This window comes from Ochlerotatus camptorhynchus, unplaced genomic scaffold, assembly GCF_037179485.1.
Source record: "Ochlerotatus camptorhynchus isolate MF236.1 unplaced genomic scaffold, CSIRO-AGI_Acam_v1.1 ptg000314l, whole genome shotgun sequence".
In the NCBI taxonomy this organism is placed as follows: domain Eukaryota; kingdom Metazoa; phylum Arthropoda; class Insecta; order Diptera; family Culicidae; genus Ochlerotatus; species Ochlerotatus camptorhynchus.
Genome location: NW_027040802.1, coordinates 2922558 through 2944611, shown reverse-complemented (window position 1 = coordinate 2944611; position 22054 = coordinate 2922558). Strand labels below are relative to the sequence as shown.

At 45.3% G+C, this 22054-nt stretch overlaps 1 protein-coding gene across 5 annotated transcripts in view; it reads left to right on the top strand.

Moving 5' to 3' along the window:
- LOC135707558 (histone-lysine N-methyltransferase 2C-like) overlaps positions 1-21053 on the top strand; it is a 73728-nt gene extending 52675 nt beyond the window's left edge. For all 5 annotated transcript variants that reach the window (XM_065229402.1, XM_065229401.1, XM_065229404.1 and 2 more), the window contains 3 exons: positions 10485-18857; positions 18925-19644; positions 19713-21053. In XM_065229402.1, the coding sequence (XP_065085474.1) occupies positions 10485-18857; positions 18925-19644; positions 19713-19988 (9369 nt within the window). In that variant the 3' untranslated portion in view covers positions 19989-21053. The remainder of the gene's footprint in view (positions 1-10484; positions 18858-18924; positions 19645-19712) is intronic.
- The last annotated feature ends 1001 nt before the right edge of the window (positions 21054-22054 follow it).

Sequence of the window (22054 nt, the reverse complement as noted above, 5' to 3'; positions counted from 1 at the left end):
CGAAAAGAGACCGGTGAATTGAGGTTTGTGTACCTCATATTCAAGACTTGCTTAACGCCTTCCAGGGAAAAAACATATTCATAACCCTGGATTTGGAAAGAGCATATCATCAAATTCCTCTGGAGGAGGACGATATACCCAAGGCTGCAGTAATAACTCCGTTCGGCCTCTATGAGTTTACTCGAATGCAGTTTGGGCTATGCAATGCTAGCCAAACATTCCAGAGGTTCATGCACAGAGTTTTCAGCGATATGGATTTTGTGGTGGTCTTTGTGGACGACATTTGTATCGCGTCACACACACCCGAAGAGCATTATAATCATGTGCGGGCCGTATTTCAACGATTAAAATCCTACGGTCTTGTTATAAACGTGGCCAAAAACTGTTTCGCAGAGAGTAGAGTTAACTTTCTTGGATTCGTGGTGAACAAGGATGGAATCCTCCCCTTGCCGGTTAGAGTCAAGGCAATTACAGACTTTCCAATCCCTTCCACCGTGAAAGAATTGAGACGATTCCTTGCATGACTGAACTGTTACAAAAGGTTTGTCGCGCACGCGTCTGATCTACAGGCTGATCTCCGAAACCTAATTCCTGGAAATAAAAAGAACGATTGTCGGAAAATAGCTTGGACCGATAATGCCAACAATTCGATCAATGCAAAATCTCTCTAGCGAAAACCGCACTTTTGCATTACCCCGATTCCTCGAAACCGTTGAGTTTACTTATCGATGCACCAAATACTGCAGCAGGCGCTGTGGTACAGCAGTTCAACGGCAGCAAGTGGGTTCCACGGGGCTGCTATTCGGAAAAGTTCTCGCCGGCTTAGGTGAAATATTCAACGTTTGGCCGGAAACTGACAGCGATGAAGATGTCGGTGCAATACTTTCGTCATATGCTGGAAGGAAGGAGATTCGTTATTTACACCGATCACATGCCGTTAACACACGCTTTGGCTTCAAGTCCAAGCAGTCGTCTTCCACACGAGGAGCGGTACTTGCGGTTAATCTCGGAATTTTCGAACGATATTCGTCATATCAGCGGACAGTTCAACTTGGTAGCAGACGCCTTATCCAGAACAGAAACGATTTCTCTTCCCGATTGACTACGACGAAATTGCTGATGATCAAGTCGCTGACAACGAGTTGCAAGGCCTGCTGGATTCGTCTTCTGCGTTGAAACTGAAATTGCGCCAGACAGCTTTAGCATCAAGACACCTGTATTGTGATGTGTCACAAAACAAAGTAAGACCATATGTTCCACCTCAGCATCGTGACGCTGTTCTTCAACATGTCCATGGCCTTGCTCATCCAGGAGTGCGTTCTACTCGACGACTTGTAGCGGATCGGTTCGTATGGAAGAACATGAACAAAGACATTAAGTTACTCGTGCAGAACTTCCTGCAATGCCAACGTTCCAAGATTCATCGCCCCACAGTAGCTCCGCTTCAGAGTATTCCTCTGCCAAACAGCCGTTTTCGACATGTTCATGTGGATATTGTGGGACCGTTGCCACCATCGAATGGCAACCGCTATCTACTAACAATCATCGACCGTTTTTCTCGATGGCCTGAAGCCGTACCACTTCAAGACATGACTGCTGAGACTGTCGCTCGGGCTATGTGCGTTATCTGGATTTCTCGTTTCGGCGTACCAGAAACAGTCACCACAAATCAAGGAAGGCAATTCGAATCTGAGATGTTTCGTAAATTGGCTAAAGCCATGGGTTCCAAACACATCCGAACAACGGCATACCACCCACAATCAAATGGTTTGGTGGAGCGATTTCATCGAACCTTGAAAGCTGCAATAAACCTGTTGATTCGAAGCACTGGTGTGATAAATTACCGATGATAATGCTGGGATTGCGTACGTCTTTCCGATCGGATTTTGATTGTTCAGTTGCGGAGTTGGTGTATGGTCAAACGATGCGGATTCCCGGGGAGTTTTTAGAACGTTCAAGTCTGGATATCGATAGAACGGATTTCGCCAAGCAATTGTGAGACACGTTTAGCAAGCTGAAACCAGTTGATTCTGCTTACCATGCAAAACCAGCCGTGTTCGTGAACCCCGAGCTTAACAAGTGCAGCCACGTCTTTGTCAGGATCGACGCAGTCAAGAGACCTCTGGTGCAACCGTATAAAGGACCATTTGCAGTAGTGAAGCGATGTGAGAAGTACATGGACGTGAAAATCAATGGGAAGGTACAGAGGATTTCAATAGATCGCTTGCGATCAAAGTATAAGTGAGCATTCATCACCAGATCAGAATACCAAAATTACACCATCAGGACATAGAGTCAGGCTCCTGGTGTAATTGGGAGGGGGGGGGACTATGTGGTGTGCACTGCCAACACTGGACAACAGCGCGCACCTGGACACACCCCTGCATCAAAATCGACCATGTTGATTTCAGTTAGTAAGTTTGGGACAAGGGAGAAATAAACACGTTGTAAAGTCACAAACGTTTTCGAATTATGCTATCGCGGAATTCTCCTTTTGGTCACCACACCTGCATATTGGGTCTAGATTTTTTTTTCAAACCCTCTGAAAATTTGTGATAGGTCTATGAACATTTCGAGATCACAGGAAATGAAGTTTTAAAATCTGAAAAAATTTTGACGTCATTTCCAATGTATATATTGATACATTCAAACCATTGGCATTTGAGATAAGCCAGAGATAGGATGCGGAGGGCCCGTTTAGGGGGAGCGTAACCCATGTTATGGTTTCCATTTATTAAATAGTTCAGATAGGCTAGACATGACAGGTTTATAGTGAGAAAATGTATCATATGGAGCCCGTTCACTGATCAAAATCAGATTCACATCGTCAGGCCCTGCCCAAGAATAAGGGGATTGACGATGTTTTGTCAGATTTTGCATTTGCATTTTGCATTTAATACTCTAGTAAATCTCACGTCCGTGCTCCATCACAACATTGTGATGTGTCAATACTCACTGGGTTATATGTCTTAGACCAGTTCCAGATTAGTTTGCTATTAATATCTTCTGCATCGCAGTTCGCGAGAGATTACTGAATATGGGTTCTCTTTTCCGACCATAATAGTGTATGTTGTAGTATTTGTTATCCCCCTCTTTCGGTACACAAATATCTACCTACACATTCACACCTCTTGGTGCACTCTCTTTGTTATTGTTTCATTTGCCATTCATTCACGAGTGCGCAGTCACCGCGGTAGTTTATAATGTGAATATTATGGTTGTTAATAAAGGTAAGTAAATAGTTAGTTACGCGTTTTATTAACACCAAAACATGGTGTCAGAAGCTATCGCGAGCTTCAAATCGGTTTTTCTGTGACGGTGAAGTTAAATTGCGGAAAAAATCAAACATTTCGTTGAAAAGCAATCGTTTTTGGTGAGTCGCTTGATTTCAGCGGCCATTTTGCTTTATAAGTGAAAATTGGTGGTAGTCCTCATCAAAATGGATGCCAGCCAGTTCAAGATGTTCCTGGAGCATCAGACCAACGTGATGCGACAGATGTTGCAGGAAGTGCATGCATCGTCAGGTGCTTTGCAACCGCAGCAGCGTCAGCAGCAGCAAGTGCAGCAACCGTGCGCTGCCAGTGTGCAGGTGCCGCAACCCTCACCATTGGCCTTGGTGGGGGATATGGAAGAAAATTTCGAGTTCTTTGAAAAGAGCTGGGACAATTACTCTAAAGCCATCGGAATGGACCGTTGGCCTCGAGAGGAGGATGCTCAAAAAGTCAGTTTCCTGTTGACTGTGGTAGGTGAACCAGCGAGGAAGAAATATTTCAATTTTGAACTCATTACGGAGGAGAAGGCAAATCCTCAAGCAGCTCTGCTTGCCATCAAAGAGAAAGTGGTCTCAAAGCGCAACGTGATCGTTGATTGGCTGGATTTTTTCTCGGCACCGCAAGCAAGTCGTGAGGCCATCGACGATTTTGTTACACGACAGCTAGGAAAGTTGGAGACGGACCTGATTACGTACAAGGTGGTAACGTCGAACAAGTGGCAGCATCTGAGAACCAAGATATTGACGATTGCTGATATCACTTTGATGAAGGCTGTCGATTTGTGTCGTGCGGAGGAGATAACAGCCAGGCGCTCGCAGGAGCTAGGTGTTCTGGGACCCGGAACGGAAATCAACAAAGTAAAGAAAATGAAGAATCGTTCGAAGCCATTGAAAGCACAACGCTGCAAGTTCTGCGGGGACAGCCACGAGTTTGTTAAAGGTGTGTGCCCTGCACTCGGCAAGAGATGTCATCGTTGCAAAGGAAAAAAATCACTTCGAAAAGGTGTGTCGAGCTGGAGAGAAATCAAAGAACCGGAAACCGAATCGCCGGATCAAGGAGGTGAAGGAAGAGAGTACCTCACAAGTGGAATCGTTTTCAGGAACGGATACTACATCGGAAGAAAGTGAGGAGCATTACGAAATCGGGAAAATTTTTGATTACTCCGACAATGGAGGCAACGTTGTCGCAGAACTGGAACTGAAATTTGGAAAAAAGTGGAAGCCAGTACTCTGTGATGTTGATACCGGTGCAAACACCAGTGTAATCGGGTACGCCAGCCTGATTGAGCTAACTGGTAATCTAAATACAACACTACAATCGTCATCATTCAGCTTACAAAGCTTTGGTGGAAACCCCATCAATGTGCTGGGTCAAGTAAAGGTGCAATGCCGACGATCGGGACGGAAGTATCGTCTGGTTCTGCAGGTTGTGGACGTCGACCATCGACCTTTGCTTTCGGCAAATCCAGAGCTTCCCGTGAGCTTGGCTTAGTGAAATTTTGTGAGACAGGCAGCTTTGGTGAATCGGATCTGTATCCAAGAACATCAATGTCATCAGATAAGTGCCTGAACGTACATAGAGTTGAAGCCCTGAAGATCATGGAAGAGCATCCGGACCTGTTCACTGGTTACGGCAAGTTTCCAGGCACAGTAGCGCTGGAGATAGACAACAGTGTTCAATCATCGATTCAACCACCCCGGAGGGTTCCTATAGCAATGCGAGGTAAGCTCAAGCAAGAATTGGAATCACTGGAGAGGGACGGAATCATTGTGAAAGAGAAGCATAATACCAACTGGGTCAGTAATTTGATCATCGTGCAACGAGGTGGGCTTGTTTCAGGGATTCGTATTTGCTTAGATCCTGTCCATCTGAACAAAGCTTTGAAACGACCACATCTTCAGTTCACCACGCTGGATGAAATCCTTCCAGAATTAGGAAAAGCTAAGGTGTTTTCCACGGTGGATACGCACCGGATACCAAGGGTTTTTGGCTAGTCGTTCTGGACACCATTCGGTAGGTACCGATGGACTCGTCTGCCGTTTGGAATTTCTCCAGCTCCAGAGATTTTTCAACTTAAGCTGCAGGAAGTCATTCAGGGACTAAAAGGCGTTGAATGCTTAGCTGACGATTTGCTCATCTACGGTGTAGGTGATACAATGGAAGAAGCGCTAATCAATCACAACAAATGCTTGCAACAGCTCGTTATTCGTCTACAAGAAAACAACGTAAAGTTGAATCGATCAAAGATGAACCTCTGTCAAACTTACGTAAAATTTTATGGTCATATGCTGATAGATCACGGTTTGCGACCCGATGATGCGAAGATATCGTATATCAAGAACTTTGCGAAGCCATGCAACAGAAAGGAGGTCCATCGTTTTGTTGGGATGGTCAACTACCTGAGCCGTTACATTCCGAACCTCAGTGTTAACTTGACGAATCTGCGCAAACTAATCTCCGAGTCAGCTATGTGGCAGTGGACAGCAACCGAAGAAAATGAGTTTAAAGTAGTGAAATCCTTGGTATCGGACATCAAGACGCTGAAGTACACTGGAGTCGCTTTTTACGCGGTTTTTTTTACACGGTTTTTTTACGCGGATTTCGGAATTTACGCGGTTTTTTTACGCGGATTCCGGAATTAACGCGGTTTTTTTTTACGCGGATTTTGGTTTTTTTACGCGGATTTCAGAATTTACGCGGTATATCGCTTTTTACGCGGTTTTTTCTTACACGGTCTTTTTTTACTCGGTTTTTTTTACGCGGATTTCGGAATTTACGGGGTTTTTTTTGTACGCGGATTCCGGAATTTACGCGGTTTTTTTTTACGCGGGACGTATCACCCGCGTAAAAAGCGACTCCAGTGTACTATGACGTGACCCAACCGTTAGTGATAGAGTGCGATGCTAGTTGCTATGGTTTGGGTGTTGCAGTTTTCCAGCACAACGGAGTGATTGGATATGCGTCACGAACGTTGACGAACACTGAGAAGAACTACGCTCAAATTGAGAAGGAGCTACTCGCTATTGTATTTGCTTGTGTTCGTTTTGATCAGTTGGTTGTTGGTAATCCGAAGGTTACAGTGAAAACGGACCACAAACCGTTAATCAGTATATTAAAAAAATCACTCTTATCACCGCCACGACGTCTTCAACATATATTGCTGAATCTTCAACGTTACAACTTGACAATCGAGCTTGTTACGGGTAAGGAAAACGTTGTGGCAGATGCTTTGTCTCGATCTCCATTGGTAAACGAAAATGCTGTGGAAAAATTTGAAAAACTTAATATATTCAGCGTGTTTGATGAAATATCAGAGGTGAAACTTAGTAACTTTCTCAGCATTTCGGACACAAGGCTCACTGAGATAATGGAAGAAAGTGGAAAGGATCATTCAATGCAGATCATCGTCAAGTACATTCACCAGGGTTGGCCTAGTTCGGTTGATCGTGTGCCAAATAACGTCAAGATTTACTACAATTGCCGCAACGAACTGTCTACCCAGGACGGTTTGATCTTTAGGAACGACCGCCTACTAATACCGTATGTTCTCCGGAGAAAGCTTGTGGATTGCTGTCATATCAGTCACAATGGTGTGGAGGCTACACTGAAGTTAGCAAGAGCGAATTTGTTCTGGCCAGGAATGAGTTCGCAGATCAAGGATGTCGTCAAGGAATGTGCAATTTGTGCTAAATTTGCTGCATCTCAACCGAATCCACCAATGCAAAGCCATAAGATTCCAGTGTACCCTTTCCAGATGGTTTCGATGGATGTGTTTTTTGCTGATTACCATAGTCTAAAACGGAAATTTTTAGTTACAGTGGACCATTACTCGGATTTTTACGAGATCAACTTGTTAAAGGATCTGACGCCAGAATCTGTGGTAGCTGCATGTAAGGAAAACTTCGCGCGTCACGGAATTCCACAACTAGTAGTGACGGACAATGGTAAAAACTTCGTGAATCAAAAGATTGTGAAGTTTGCCGGCGAATGGAGTTTTGATCACGTCACGTCTGCACCTCATCATCAGCAAGCCAATGGGAAGTCGGAGGCTGCCGTGAAGATAGCTAAAAGGTTGATGAAGAAGGCTGAACAAAGCGGATCAGATTTTTGGTACGCTCTGTTGCATTGGCGCAATATTCCCAACAAGATTGGATCCAGTCCAGCAGCTCGTTTGTTTTCCTGTTCAACACGATGTGGTGTACCGACAACTGCAACAAACTTGCAACCAAAGGTAGTGGAGAATGTCCCATCTGCAATCGAAGAAAATCGTAAGCGAAATAAGGTATCACTATGACAAAAAAAATCAAGATCGTTACTTGAACTACAAACTGGATCACCGGTTTACGTTCAGCTCCATCCAGAGACTTCGAAGCTTCGGACTCCTGAAACTGTTTCTGATCGATTGAACGAAAGATCCTACATGGTCAACGTGGACGGAGCCGAGTATCGTAGAAGTCTTGTCCATTTGAAGCCGCGTAAGGAACCCGCTACGTAGCACGACCGTTTATCGCCATCCAATATTTCGAGTCAACCGACAGAATTTTCAACTTCAACCAGTGGAACCGAAAAGAAAGCACAGACTTGTCAAACGATGCCACAGACCCCATGTTGCAACAGCATAGGGCTCGGCAAAGTGCGTCAACATCAATGACTGATGGAAACACGGACGTCTCAACTGAGAAATGTACAACAAGAATGAATCGTCCACAACGTGAGAAACGAATACCGGAGAAATTTAAAGATTTTTGCCTTAAGTAAATATAAACATCTTTTCTCAGAGTAGGGAGGATGTTGTAGTATTTGTTATCCCCCTCTTTCGGTACACAAATATCTACCTACACACCTCTTGGTGCACTCTCTTTGTCATTGTTTCATTTGCCATTCATTCACGAGTGCGCAGTCAACGCGGTAGTTTATAATGTGAATATTATGGTTGTTAATAAAGATAAGTAAAAAGTTAGTTACGCGTTTTATTAACACCAAAACAGTGTGAGAGTTAAACGTTGCGATCTAAGAGCGAAATAAAGGCAAATAAATAGGGAACACAACACCATGACCCAAATAAGTAACCAATGCATGCGGCTCACACTTAACTTGTTCTATTTCTTTCTTCCTATCATGTACTAATATTAACTGCCTGAGAACAAATGGGAACACGACCAGAAGTTCAGAGGAAAGTAGCGAGAAAGTTTGAACAAGAAAAGAAGAATTAAACTTGCACCGGCAAGAGGAAGCAGACAGAAAGGATCATGCCGGTTGGACTGGACGAAGCTTGTATCTAGAAAAAAGTCGTATGTGCAGGAAACCCAAATGTATCAAATGATCCCCAATGGAAATTGTTGCTGGCAGCGTACTGGCAGCCGAAAAACAATAGGTCGTATGAATAAAAGCGTTTACTTTACTTTTCCCGTAAGAAAAGCACGGGAAAGTAAACTCTTTTTATTCATACGGCTCATTATAAAAATAAAAATAATATACAACCGACAATATCACTGCAGACAAGCGTGTGAAGCATGTGAATCAAATTCATCAGTGCGTCACAGCAAAGGCACAGGGGTTTATGGCAGCAAAACCCCAACAAGGTAATCAAGCAAACCAATAGGAATTTGACCTGGGCCCAGGTCAAGCAACCGCTCAGTATGGAGGTTTCTCATGTTGGCCCTCTACACCTCTGGAGGTTCCCAGGATACTTGAGTGAGTGAGCACGTGAAGAGGGACGTAACCCGCAGGAGCGGGATTGAAAGCGGACATAGCTCATGCAGCACAACAAGTCGGCGTTCTGTTTTTGTTCTTCTCTTTTCAGAAAAACAACAAATACTCTATCGCTCTTCTCTATTCTTTTATTCTCTTACTATCCCCTACAAATCTGAAGCAAGTGGGACTGCCTACGGGAGCAACAGGCCTGCTGGTGCAAGAAAGTCGTTATGCTGTACGGTCTAGCATAGGCCACGATCAAAATTTCCGTAGGTTCACACCTAGTTTAAGTGCAGATGGGCGGGCGATAGTTGGCCAGGGTGTGAGCTGAGCAATAACAATAACAATAACTTTTTGGAGATCTCTGATAACCTGGAGGACTTTTGATTAATTTCTGTGCATCCTGGTATGTTGAAAGACTATCTGAGATGTGATTTGAATTGTTGGGCAGTTGACAATCTTAAGAATGATACCGGGTCAAGCTGAAGTTTTGAACAAATATCCCGACGAGTTTTTGGAGATGTATGATCACTTGGCTTTGGAATAATTTCTGAACAACCTGGTGTTTGAAAGAATAATTAGGAAATGTGATTTGAGATGTTGGGCAGTTGAAGATCTTCAGAATAGCTGTGGACATCAGGAGGTTGACCAACCCTAGTGTGCATGGATACACTCAAAATTGTGGGTGGCTTCAGCCATTGTTGAAGAAAGATCGAAAGTTGTTCCCTAGTTATTGCTAAATGTGACCATCATCAGGAAAACAAAATAAAATAATTTCAAAACGTGCAATTAATTTTCATCGTCTATTAAACTGTCCCAACTGTTGCAACGATAAAAAATAGCTCGATTATCCGGAGAGATTTTTTTTTCAAGCCTTCGTCCTACTAAACAAATACCATAAACGAACTATATCCCGGATGGGTAAACTATCCCACAAATGGTTTGGAAGATACCCCGAACACATCGTCAAGCTTTCTTTTATGGTTATTATTAAGGCGGATAATCGAGTCTGACCTTTATTTAAAAGAAAATAACATCAATTTGGCTTGACAAAACGTTTCTATCCTTTCAATAATAAAACACTTTCATTTAAGGGCAAAGATGCTCTACTCCACCAATAAAAAAAAAGAACAACAAAATATACGGCTGGGCAATCAACCCTTGTTGGATGGCAGTAAATTGAAATTTTTCATCGTAATTACCGAGAAATGTCTTTCCGCGAAATGGATCAATCCGGGAAATAGGGTATCCGTGAAATGATTTCCGGGAAATGAACTCGCACTGAGCGTTCTCTAAAATAAATGCATCTCTATTTTTGTTTGTGCTTACTTGGAATAATGTATTATGTTATTATGTTTTTTATAAGAAAAGCTATATTTATGACCTGAACTAAATCACATTAATGTCACACTTTTTTTTTTCTATCACATGTAGCATTGAACGGTCATGAATTAACTTTACATCAAGTATTCACTCAATGTCATTTGTCCAACTGTTTTCTTTTTATCTCTTCCGTAGGACTTTGAAAACCTCCTGAATAATCAACAACAGCAACAACAGCAACAGCAGCAACAACAACAGCAGCCAGGTATGCGAGTATTGCAGCAAAACATTCATCCAGGTCAACCGGGCGGTCAGTTGCCACCACAAATGCAACAGCAGCAACCACCTATGCCGCAGCAGGGTCTTCATCAACAACCGGGGCAAATCCAATCCCCGGTTGGAGCTGGTCCTGGTGGTGGTCAGTTTATTATGCAGCAGCATCGCATTTCGACACCGCAATGGCGTCCGCAAACTCCAGTTCCCGGAGGAGCTGTTGCCAATCTGATAAATCCACTGAACAAAGCAGCTGGCCCAAGCGGAACTCAGCCAATCGCACAGCCACCGATGGAACACACCCACAAGCCCATACAGCTATACCAAGCAAATCTACAACCGGCTCCTCCGGTTCCACCGGAGAATATCACAAACGATCAAGAGCGGCAAACACAGATCAACTATGAGAATTGGATGAACCAGCAAAATATGGCTCTCACCAATCAGTTGAAGCATTATGAGACGGAAATTGGAAAACTGCGTAAGGTGAAAAAGCAGCTGAACACTAAGCAGCGTCAGTTGAAAAAATCTGGAAATGAACTATCCGAACCGGATGCGAAGGAATTGACGCAAGTAACCTCCGATCATGCAGTCATCCAGAAACAGCTGGATAATGCAAGAAAACAGCAACGTCAGCATACGGTGCTTATACAGGAGTATAAGACGAAGCAACAAGCCAAAATGCAAGCAAATATGCCAACTGCGCCCGGAAGCTCTCCGGCACATATAGCTCCACCGTCACCTCTCATGTCACCATCGCCGAGTTCGCAACAGAACATGATTCACCAACCTCCGGCTCAGTCGCCTTTGAATAACCCAATTTTGCAACCCAACCAAAGTCCAATGCATTCGCCTGGTCCACTAATGTCTCAAAGTCCTGGACCAGCGAGTGTGAACTCAATAATGCAAAGTCCGAGTCACCATACCAATTCGAATAGTGCTATGTCTCCGTACAATACCATGCAGCAATCGCCCCGAATCGGTACGCCACATTCACAAGCGGCTGATGATAATCCTTTCAGCCCCGGACCATCGCCGTCTCCATCCATACCGGGAAGATTGACGTCACCGGCACCGAGAATGACCTCACCGCAACATCGGATATCCGGGCAGCAAATGCCACCGGGCAGAATGGTGACCAGTCCAGGTGCACAGTATGCTCAGCAGAACATCATTGTGCAGAATCAGATGATGGGTCAACAACAGACACGATTCGTTAGGCCACAAATTATTCCAAATGATCCGAATGTTAGAATGCGTGTTGCGAATTCGCTGCAACAGCAGCAGCAGCAGCATCAACAACAACAACAACAACAACAACAGCAGCAACAGCAACAGCAACTGATACAACCAAATCCCAACATTAGGCAAATGCAACCTGGTTATACCTCACCACTTGGTAGTCCACAGCCGATAATGTCTCCTGGAACTCCACAACAACAGCAACAGCAGCAGCAACAACAACAACAACAACAACAGCATCAGCAGCAGCAACTTCATCAACAACAGTTAATGCAGCAGCGGATGCAGCAGTTCCAACGACAACAAATATTGCAGCAACAATTACAACAACAACAACAACAACAACAACAACAACAACAGCAACAGCAACAGCAACAACAGCAGCAACAACAACAACATCAACAACAACAGCAACAACCTCAGCAACATTCGCAAATGATGCAACAGCATCAGATGCCCCAGCAAATACAAATGCAACATCAGCAGCAGCAGCAACACATTCAGCATCAACTGAACCAGATGCAGCAGCAAAACCAACAGCAGACCAACTATGCCAAGCAAAGTCCCGTCCATCAACAACCTCCGTCACCATTATTGAGCCAAGGCGGTAGAACAACGCCATCGTCTTCGCCTATGCCCCAGAGCCCAATGTTGTACTATCAGCAGCAGCAGCAGCAGCAACAACAACAACAACCACAACAACAACCGCAACAACCACAACCACAACAGCATCAACAACAACCGCAGCAGCAACAGCAAATGATGCGACGACCACCCAGTGCCGGATCTCAGGGTGTCGGGCCTAGTCCCGGTCAATTCATGCAGCAAGATTCCATGGAAGGATCTATGAATGTCCCGGCTAATGTTGCTAGCAGTAGCACTGGTAGTGGAGGTGGTGGAGGAGGCATCAATCATCCTTCGAACCCGATTCCTATCATGCCTTGCTTTGGGAAGTACGGTTTCATCAAACTGGGACTCCGTGGAGGATCACCGATGTGGGGTAATGCCAGGGGTAATCCAAGCAAGGGTCCTCATCCGATGGGACATCTGCAGCAACAGCTGCAAGGTGGAAGTAAACCTCCGGGTCAGCAGGCGGCAGGACCGTCTGCAGGACAACCGGGACCGTCACAACAACATTTGGATGCGGCGGCGAAAAAGGCACCTGCTACAATGATGCGCAATAGGTTAACGATTGTGCAGAAAACCAACCAACCACCTGTAGGTAGTTCGGAGGAAGTAGTTGTGATTGACAGTAGTCCGGATGAGAAACAGAGAATGATGGACTATGATGACGAGACGGACAAGCTCGGATTGGTGGCGTCGGAAGTGTCTTTGAGTTCGGTTGCTCAGCCAGCTGCCGAAGGAGATGACATAATGGAATCGTTCGCTCACAGCGGATATGAAATCGGGGCCAGTCCGTTGGGAGCGCAAATTGAAGGCGGGGAATATGAGCTTTTCGGGCAAGATGTTGTCGCGGATGGCAATAAGGATGGAGACAAGAGCGTGGGTGTTGAAATTATCAAGACTACAATTATGAAAGAGGGAGACCATTCGAATAGCGGTGTGGTCATTATAGAAAGTGGAGAGAGAGTAGTTCAAAGTAATGAACGAAACATTGCTACCACGGAGGATTTTGAAGCTATGATTGACAGTCGACCCAAGGATGCTGATGGCAAGCAAGACGACGACATCAAAGAACTGACAAGCGAAGAAGCAATGAAGGCTGGTATGAAAACACCTACCAAAGATACTACAGTAATATCCGTAGGACTCCAGCAGAGTCCGAAACCCATTACCTACCCGGGACGAATCGCTATCCAGAAAACGTTGCTCCAAAATCGACCTTCAATGGGGACAGCAGTGTCGGCAGCTCACAAGAAGCTAGTGAAGGACGCAACAGAGACGACTGCCAAGCTTTCGATTGGAAACACTACCATTTCCGTTCCGATACTGAAAAGTAACATATCAAAGAATCCGTCAGGAACGGTCATCTCTGTCGCAGGTCAGAAGATCAACACCACCAGTATGGTGACCCTTTCATCGTTGAATCTGAACCACTCGTCCTTCATAACAAAGACCTTTAAAAGGACACAAGGTCCCAATACTCCTCATCAGCAGCATGTCCATCCTCAAACGACTTCACAAATCAAAATTCAACACATTCAGCCAACATCAGGTCAAGGACCAAGCGTAACGGCTCAATCCCACCCATCTACGATCCAGGCAACTTCAATGGATAATCTGATTGTGAAAGCGAAACCCAAAGCTCCATCGCCAAGCATGAGCTATGCCAAGCTATCTTCACTGACGGTAACACAGGATACATCGTTACCGACGAAAATCTTCGAAGATGACTCAATATCTCCGGACAGTTCCATTGGACAGGAAGATGCAGATCAACTCGGAATGGACAAGGTTGAATCTGTTGCCATGGATGAAGCGTCCCGTGCAGATGGCTCGACTGTTGAAGTAGATAGCCATCCGATGGCTCCCCATGAAGGGTCAAACGATTCACATTCCGGCGAAATAAAGAAGCATAGTGTCATTCCTGTTCATGTAATTTCAAAATCACGGGAAAATTCTAAAAGTCCAATTCTGGGTCCGGCAGGTCAGCGGTTAGTTATGCCGCAACTATCACCACTATCTCAACCAAACGAGCTGACCATGAATGCCATGAACGTTTCCCAACAGGTGCGCTCGATCATGTCGTCGATCAATTCGAGTATTGCTCCGCCGGGATCTTCGATCAAGACGGAAGCCAGTGGAACGGTGATCACTACAACTCCAGCTACTTCTGCGAGCACAATATCGACCATAACCTTCGACACCGTAATACCGTCGAAGGGCGATAACATGAGCAAACCGGAAACGATTGCAAGCATCTTGAAGACCGTATCCGGTAAGAGTATTCTCCCGGCGGCAGCCGTAGCGAATGCATCCAGTGCGAACAAATCTGATCAAGCACAATCCAGCTCGGTTGCGACTTCGATCTCATCGATACCGGGAACGAAACTCTTGAATCAACAGTTACAGATCGGAAGGGTTTCACCGGCTATTCCTCCCGGAGGGAGTAACATCTTGGTGGTGAAACAGGTGCGAGCCCCCCTACAGAAGCAGATCAGTCATGCTCAAGCACAGAAACAACAGATGGTAGTGCTGCAGCAGCAACAAGTCATGAAAATACAGCAACAAAATCAACAACAGTTACAACAACATTTACAACAGCAACATCAGCAGCAGCAACAGCAACTCCAACAGCAAGCTGCTCATCAGGCGGGAGTGATTATTCAAGGTCAGGCTCGGATTCAAGCGGTAGAAATCCCAAAGAGCAGCGTAGACAATAGCAGTACCAGCAGTATAGCTAGCATTCTGAGCAGTACACTTCAGCAACCGCAAACCAGGATCGTGAACTTTAGCGAGCTGTCGACGAACACTAGTCAACCACCGGGATTGGTTGTAACGTCCCGACCGGGTGTAATCTCTACGCCTGGAACTGGTGTTCAGCTTACCAGTAGTAGTAGTTCTGGAACTACCTCAGCGACCACGACCAGTATCCTAAGTGCAACCTTGTCTCAACCTATGCAGTCAATGAAGATGAGCTCACCGACGATTTCTACGCTTCTACAGAACCAACTACAAGGTTCATCGTTCCGTCGATCGAAATCAACCGACGAAGTGCCTGCTGGGTTCCCACGAGAACCATCTGGTCAAACCGTGAGCAAACGCCTCAGTCTAGAAGCATCGAATACGGTCAAAAGTGAACCCATGGATAATACGGATGACAACAACGTGTCTTCTACTTCTTCTGTGAGTTCAACGACAGGCCAGGGAAGTGGTTGTAAGTTCTCCAACATGTCCACACCTTCCGGCATGAAGTTGGAGTCCGACAGTCAAAACGTTCTGTTGAAGCAACTCCTTCAAAACACCGGATCTAGTTCTACTCCTTCTCCAACACCTCCATCGATGACTCGTCAAGTTCCGAGTTTGATAACGAATCAACGAGCTCCGAGTTTAGGTGTTGTGAGTTCGCTGGAAGCTCAACTAGCGCGACCTGTCATTCCACCGTCCGCCAACCCTCCGGCAATACAGATCATCAGCACTCAAGCGGTGACGATGCCTACGGCCAGTGCCACTACCACCAGCACGACATCCGAACCGCATAAGGTTACCACAACAAAATTGGTATCTCGAGAGACCTCGTTCGTATCGAAACCATCCTCGGTTTCCATTTCCGCCAGCCATCCAACGCCGAACTTGGCCGCCAACATGTTGGCAGCCAGTATGAAGAAAGAGGAAATGATGCAGGCTGCTGCGGCTTCCGCTGCAGCTGCAGCGTGTCCCGCACCTCAACCCATTACCGTCCAAAGTACGGTCAAGACCGAATCCGGACAAATGACCGTCACACAAATCACGCACCCAGTCATCCAGCAACAGCAGCTACCACAACAGCTGCTGCAGCACCAGCAGCTGCAGCAACATCAGCAACATATGCAACAACATCAGCAGCATTTGCACCAACAGCAACAACAACAACAACAACTGCAACAACAGCAAACGATTCAGTTACCTGTATCTTCGGCTGAAATGTCTAATATGGCCAGCTTCATCAAACGAGAACCCACGCCGATTCAAACAATGCAGATGAAACCTCCAGAGCATCAGCAGCAGCAGCAGCAGCAGCAGCAACTCAATCAGTATTCATTCCATCCATCTCAACAGATGTCCCGAACACCAACGCCGGTAGAAGTCAAGAAGGAATTCCCCGATGAGCTTATGTCCGGCCCTTCACCGGTTTTCCCCTCACCGGTACCGACACCCACCGATTCGGTAAAACAGGAATTTGTGCAAACTCAAAACAAAGAGGAACCCATGGATCAACCATCGACGGAAGCCGCTGCTAAAACTGCCGCCGAAATTGCTCACGAGCTGAAGAAGAAGAAACGACGAGAGTACCAGAAAAATCGACGCCAACAGCAGATCCAGTCCAACAAGGAGCAGCACCAGTCGAAGAAGAAGCCACGGAAATCCACTAAACTTGAGGAGGACTACGATACTTACATTGACAACCTGATGCTACAGCTGAGACAGTTACCTCCTATGCAGATCCTTGAACCTTTACTTCCCAGGAACTACGGCATTTGCCAGCTGTTCGGGACGGGTGATCTAAGTAAATTCTCTGGCACGAAAAACTATCCGATTACAAATGGAGATCTTACGGGGACTTATGGTCATGCACAGATCCCGAACGTAGCCGACTTTTACAATACGAAACCATTTGGAGTAAAAATTCCTCCACCGGAAACGGTCCCACCATCGACGCAGCGTGGCTTCTACGATCAGGAATTCCCACCGATAAAGTTTGAGATCGAGGATCGTTATCGGTACGATTTCGTGAAAGAACGAGATCTGGACTCACCGGATACTATTGTAAGCACATCCAGCCCGGAATGCGTCCGATGGGAGTCTCCAATTCACTTCCCTGGATTGCGAGTCATAAAGGAGGAGAGTAACGAAGACGAGCAGACCATGGTCTACAAACGGATGTCACCGATCGTCCCGATTGTCGCTCCGATTCCGATCAGGCTGAAAAAGGGTATTTCGCTGTCGGCGGATAAATCCTTGAGTTTGGTTGTTCCTGGAAGCAACAAGGAGAACGAAGGAATCAGAGAACCACTTGGAATCAAATCGAGATTCGGGCCACCAACGCCACTGAAGGATTCCAGTAACGTTACAGTCACTCTAACCTTGACATCGTCCGCGGCGGAAGACATAATTGGAGTGCTCCGAGATCTTGCCAATATCCTGGAGATTCCACCTCCAATGGCGTACCAGATTGTTGAACGGACTACTACTCCACCTAGTCAAAAGCTTGGGCTGTACAGGACCAAGGGTCGTGATGGCAAAGAAGGAGCTCCGATCGATATCCAAACTATTCTGAACGGGGCAGCCAAGTTCTGCCGACATTGCGACGTTGTGATCCTGAATACACTGATCACGGCGAAACCATCGGAATTTCCGTTGCTTGGTAATCATGTCAATCAGGAACTGGAATCGGAGGAGCTGTACTTCTGCAGCAAGGCTTGCTACCGGCAGTTCCAGTGGAGGCCAACAAATATCCTCGAGGATAAACTGGTTGGTGGGGACATAAGCAAACTCCGGGAGAACTTGGCATCCAAGTTTGACCTGGACCTGGACGAGAATCTCAGCATGGGTGCGATGGACATAAAACAGGAGCTGAATGAAGACGGTGATGTCAGTATGGCTAGTATCCGGTCGTCGGATAGCAAGGATTCTTCGATGAACGATCGTAAAAAGAAGCTAGACGAGGCGGATAAGGAAACCGGACCACCGATGAAGCAACTGAAAGGAGTCAAGTACAAATTATTCGCATCTAATTGCTTCCCAGTGCAAAAATATAAGAAGCCTACGGAGAAGGAAATCACTGAGATGCTGTTCCGGATGAACATCACCGTAACGCCGACTCCGAAAATGCCGGATGATACGAGGCGTTGCATATTCTGTCACACCATCGGTGACGGTGTGGCGGATGGACCTTCGCGGCTGTTGAATTTCGATGTTGACAAGTGGGTTCATTTGAACTGTGCTCTCTGGTCTGATGGTGTCTACGAAACCGTGAACGGTGCATTGATGAACCTGGAAAACGCGCTTCAGCAGAGTCTCAGCTTGGTGTGTACGTTCTGTAATAATCTTGGTGCCACGATCAAGTGCTTCAAGACACGCTGTGCCAATGTGTATCATTTGAGCTGTGCCATGAAGGATAGCTGCGTGTTCTACAAGAATAAAACGACCATGTGTCAGTCACATGCACCAAAGACCGAGAAGGATTCGGAACTGACGACGCTCAGCGTTCAGCGGCGTGTATACGTGGACCGGGACGAGAGCCGACAAGTGGCGTCCGTGATGCACCACTCAGAGTCAAACAACCTGCTGCGGGTGGGAAGTTTGATTTTCTTAAGCGTCGGCCAGTTGCTGCCTCATCAGTTGCAGAATTTCCACACACCGAATTATATCTATCCGATTGGATATAAAATTGTGAGTTGCTCAATCCTTTATATTAAATGCTTATGGTTTAACTAATGATTTCGTTCTGCCTCGCTAGATGCGTTTCTACTGGTCGATGCGACGACCGAACAAACGCTGCCGCTACGTGTGCTCCATTGCGGACGTATGCGGTCGACCGGAGTTCCGGGTTCTGGTTCAGGAGTCAACCGAAGAAGACATCGAACTGCGTGACATCACTCCGAAGGCTGTTTGGCAGCGAATACTGGAACCGATGGCTACCCTGCGGAAGGATTGCCACATAGTGCAGCTCTTCCCGAAGTACGTCACCGGAGAAGATCTTTTCGGTTTGACCGAACCGGCCGTGGTTCGCATTCTGGAAAGTCTTCCCGGTATCGAAACGTTAACCGACTATCGGTTCAAGTATGGTAGAAATCCGCTGCTGGAGCTGCCCTTGGCAATCAATCCTTCCGGAGCGGCTCGAACGGAACCAAAATTGAAACATTCGCTGTCGTGGAAGAAGCCACACACCCAGCGGACGGGTTCGGTCAGCCAGCGACCAACTTTCGTTCCGACTAGCTCGCCTGCCGGAGAGGTTGCCTGTCCCTACAGCAAACAGTTTGTACATTCCAAGAGTTCACAGTATAAGAAGATGAAGCTAGAGTGGCGCAACAATGTATTCCTGGCACGGTCCAAGATCCAAGGTCTGGGTCTGTACGCGGCGCGGGATCTCGAGAAGCACACGATGGTGATCGAATACATCGGAGAAGTCATCCGTACGGAGGTCTCCGAGTTGCGTGAGAAGCAATATGAGGCACGGGTAAGTGTTATTGTTCGACGACTGCTCATCCTAGTTGAAAATATTCACCGTTTGTTTTTGCTCAACAGAACCGTGGTATCTACATGTTCCGTTTGGACGAGGAACGTGTAGTGGATGCGACGCTGTCAGGGGGTCTGGCTCGTTACATCAACCATTCGTGCAATCCGAACTGCGTCACCGAGACCGTCGAAGTGGAACGAGAGTTGCGCATCATCATCTTTGCCAAGCGCCGTATCAACCGTGGTGAGGAATTGTCGTATGACTACAAATTCGACATTGAAGACGACGCACACAAGATTTCCTGTATGTGCGGTGCCCCCAACTGCAAGAAATGGATGAACTAAAAACAAGGGCCGTAGCAAAGTGGGGCTATTTATACAGTTTGGTGTACTATTTGTTTATTTTCTAGAATATGTGTAAGTTGGTTAGGAGAGCAGATTTAATTGTATAGTTGTTTAGTATTCTCAATGTTTTTTTTTTCTAAAAAAAAATTAGGAAGCATAGTTTTTAGGATCTAAAGTCGGTTTCTCACCCCCACTGCTATGATATGACACACGCAAATTAACAAAACGAGCTAGTCTTAAGCGAGGAACAACAGTGTTTTAGACCAGGAATATTGATATAATTATGTGTTTAGTGAGCAAGATGTAACTAGCATTGATTTAATAGTGTTTTCCATAATCGGTTACCTTCTAGCTGCTTCTATTTTTCTTTTTTCTCCTGTTGTAGTGAGACTGTAATAATAATGTCCTTCATTTAGTAGATTGCTTTAGCTAAAAGCACCCTAGCAACAAACGAGAGCGGGACGGTAAATCCAAACTTGGATCAAAATAATAGGTTTTGTAGAAGATTAAGTAGTAAAAAAAGTGTAGATCAGCACTGGTAGATAGACAGAGATTATTTCCAATTCGAAATAAGTCACACAAACGGATAAAATCTGGGATTAAGGCAAACAGTTATTAGAATATATACCTAGGAGCGTGAGACACAAAAAGTACTTGGAACAATAATAAGTAAACACTAGCTGAGGAAAATCAAAGAAACAAAATTAGAATCACCTCCATAGTGGACACACACACAGAACACACATCCATATATTTTCAGACGATTGTTTTGCAATATATATATATTTTGTATACTATCATGAATGTTAACTAGGAGCAAATCTTCTCTCAATTGATTGAGATCGGAAACACGTAGATCCTGGTGTGTTAGTCGCGGGAGATGTAATTATTATTGATTGTCTGAACACAATGGAGTTATGATTATGCAAGTGCGCGTAGCAATATACAAGCAACTCTGTGTTGTTAAAAGAAGGATACAAATTACGGCAAATGCTAAGTGTAGACATATTTGTAATATATAAGCTTAAAAATGGCACGAGATAATAGAGCAGAGGAAAATTTAAATTTGATCGTTTTATTTAAATTTCTATCATAATCCATATTCTGCCGCTATTTGCATAACAGTCCCATGTAGATAGGAAGTCCACAGGATATGGGACTGTTATGGGAGTAAATGTACAGAAAGTTTAACAGTTATGGCACTAGTGGTCCTCTAATTAGCCATACGGTCACGAATGAAATGTTTATTATTGAGTGGTGATACAAACAACATCATTCCACTACACCACCGGCGCCGCTCATCAATGTTGTATTATTGTGTGTGGCAGGATAATTTCTCAAAAAGGGATTATAGGGGAAATGTATGTAATGTCGACCTAAGTGTCCCTAATTTGGGTCCATACATAAATTCAGCAATCGACTACATTTTCAATAGCAACCAAAAATATCCATTAGTACCGTCCCAATGACGCGTTCATCTAGATAAAATTGATCAATAGCAGATTTTTAGTGATGGGCCCAATGTTAGATCCATAGGCCAAATTAGAGCCATTTCCCCTACCATCTGCTTTCTGTTTATGGCCGTACAACTGCGCCCATTGATTTACCACACGGCGGCTCTTTATCCAGGATTCGCTCCTCAAGCCGCTGCCATAAAATACTATCAAAGTTACACATCTGTGTATAATCCTTATGGGCGAGGTTGCATCGCGCTTATGAGTGGCGCGCTTCGACCGTAACCAATTGAGAATTTAACATAAGCGCGACAATAGTAGGGTTAACTACCCCATTTCCGGCCTATTAAGCACAACCCGCGCTTAGACTTTCTTAATCTAGCGCAGTTTAGTACCAAACGGAATGTTATTATTACTGATGGCTTTCAAAATTTATTTACCTTTCCGTATGTACCGTAAGATTTGATAAAGAGAAACCAATCGTTGAGATATTGTCAAAAGTATAACGCTGCTTCTTGACGTCTAACTCGGTCTACGGATTCTAAACTCGGCCTAACGCATTGAAATGCCAATGAATTCACTTCGGCCTATCGGATGCAGATAAAAATTGAT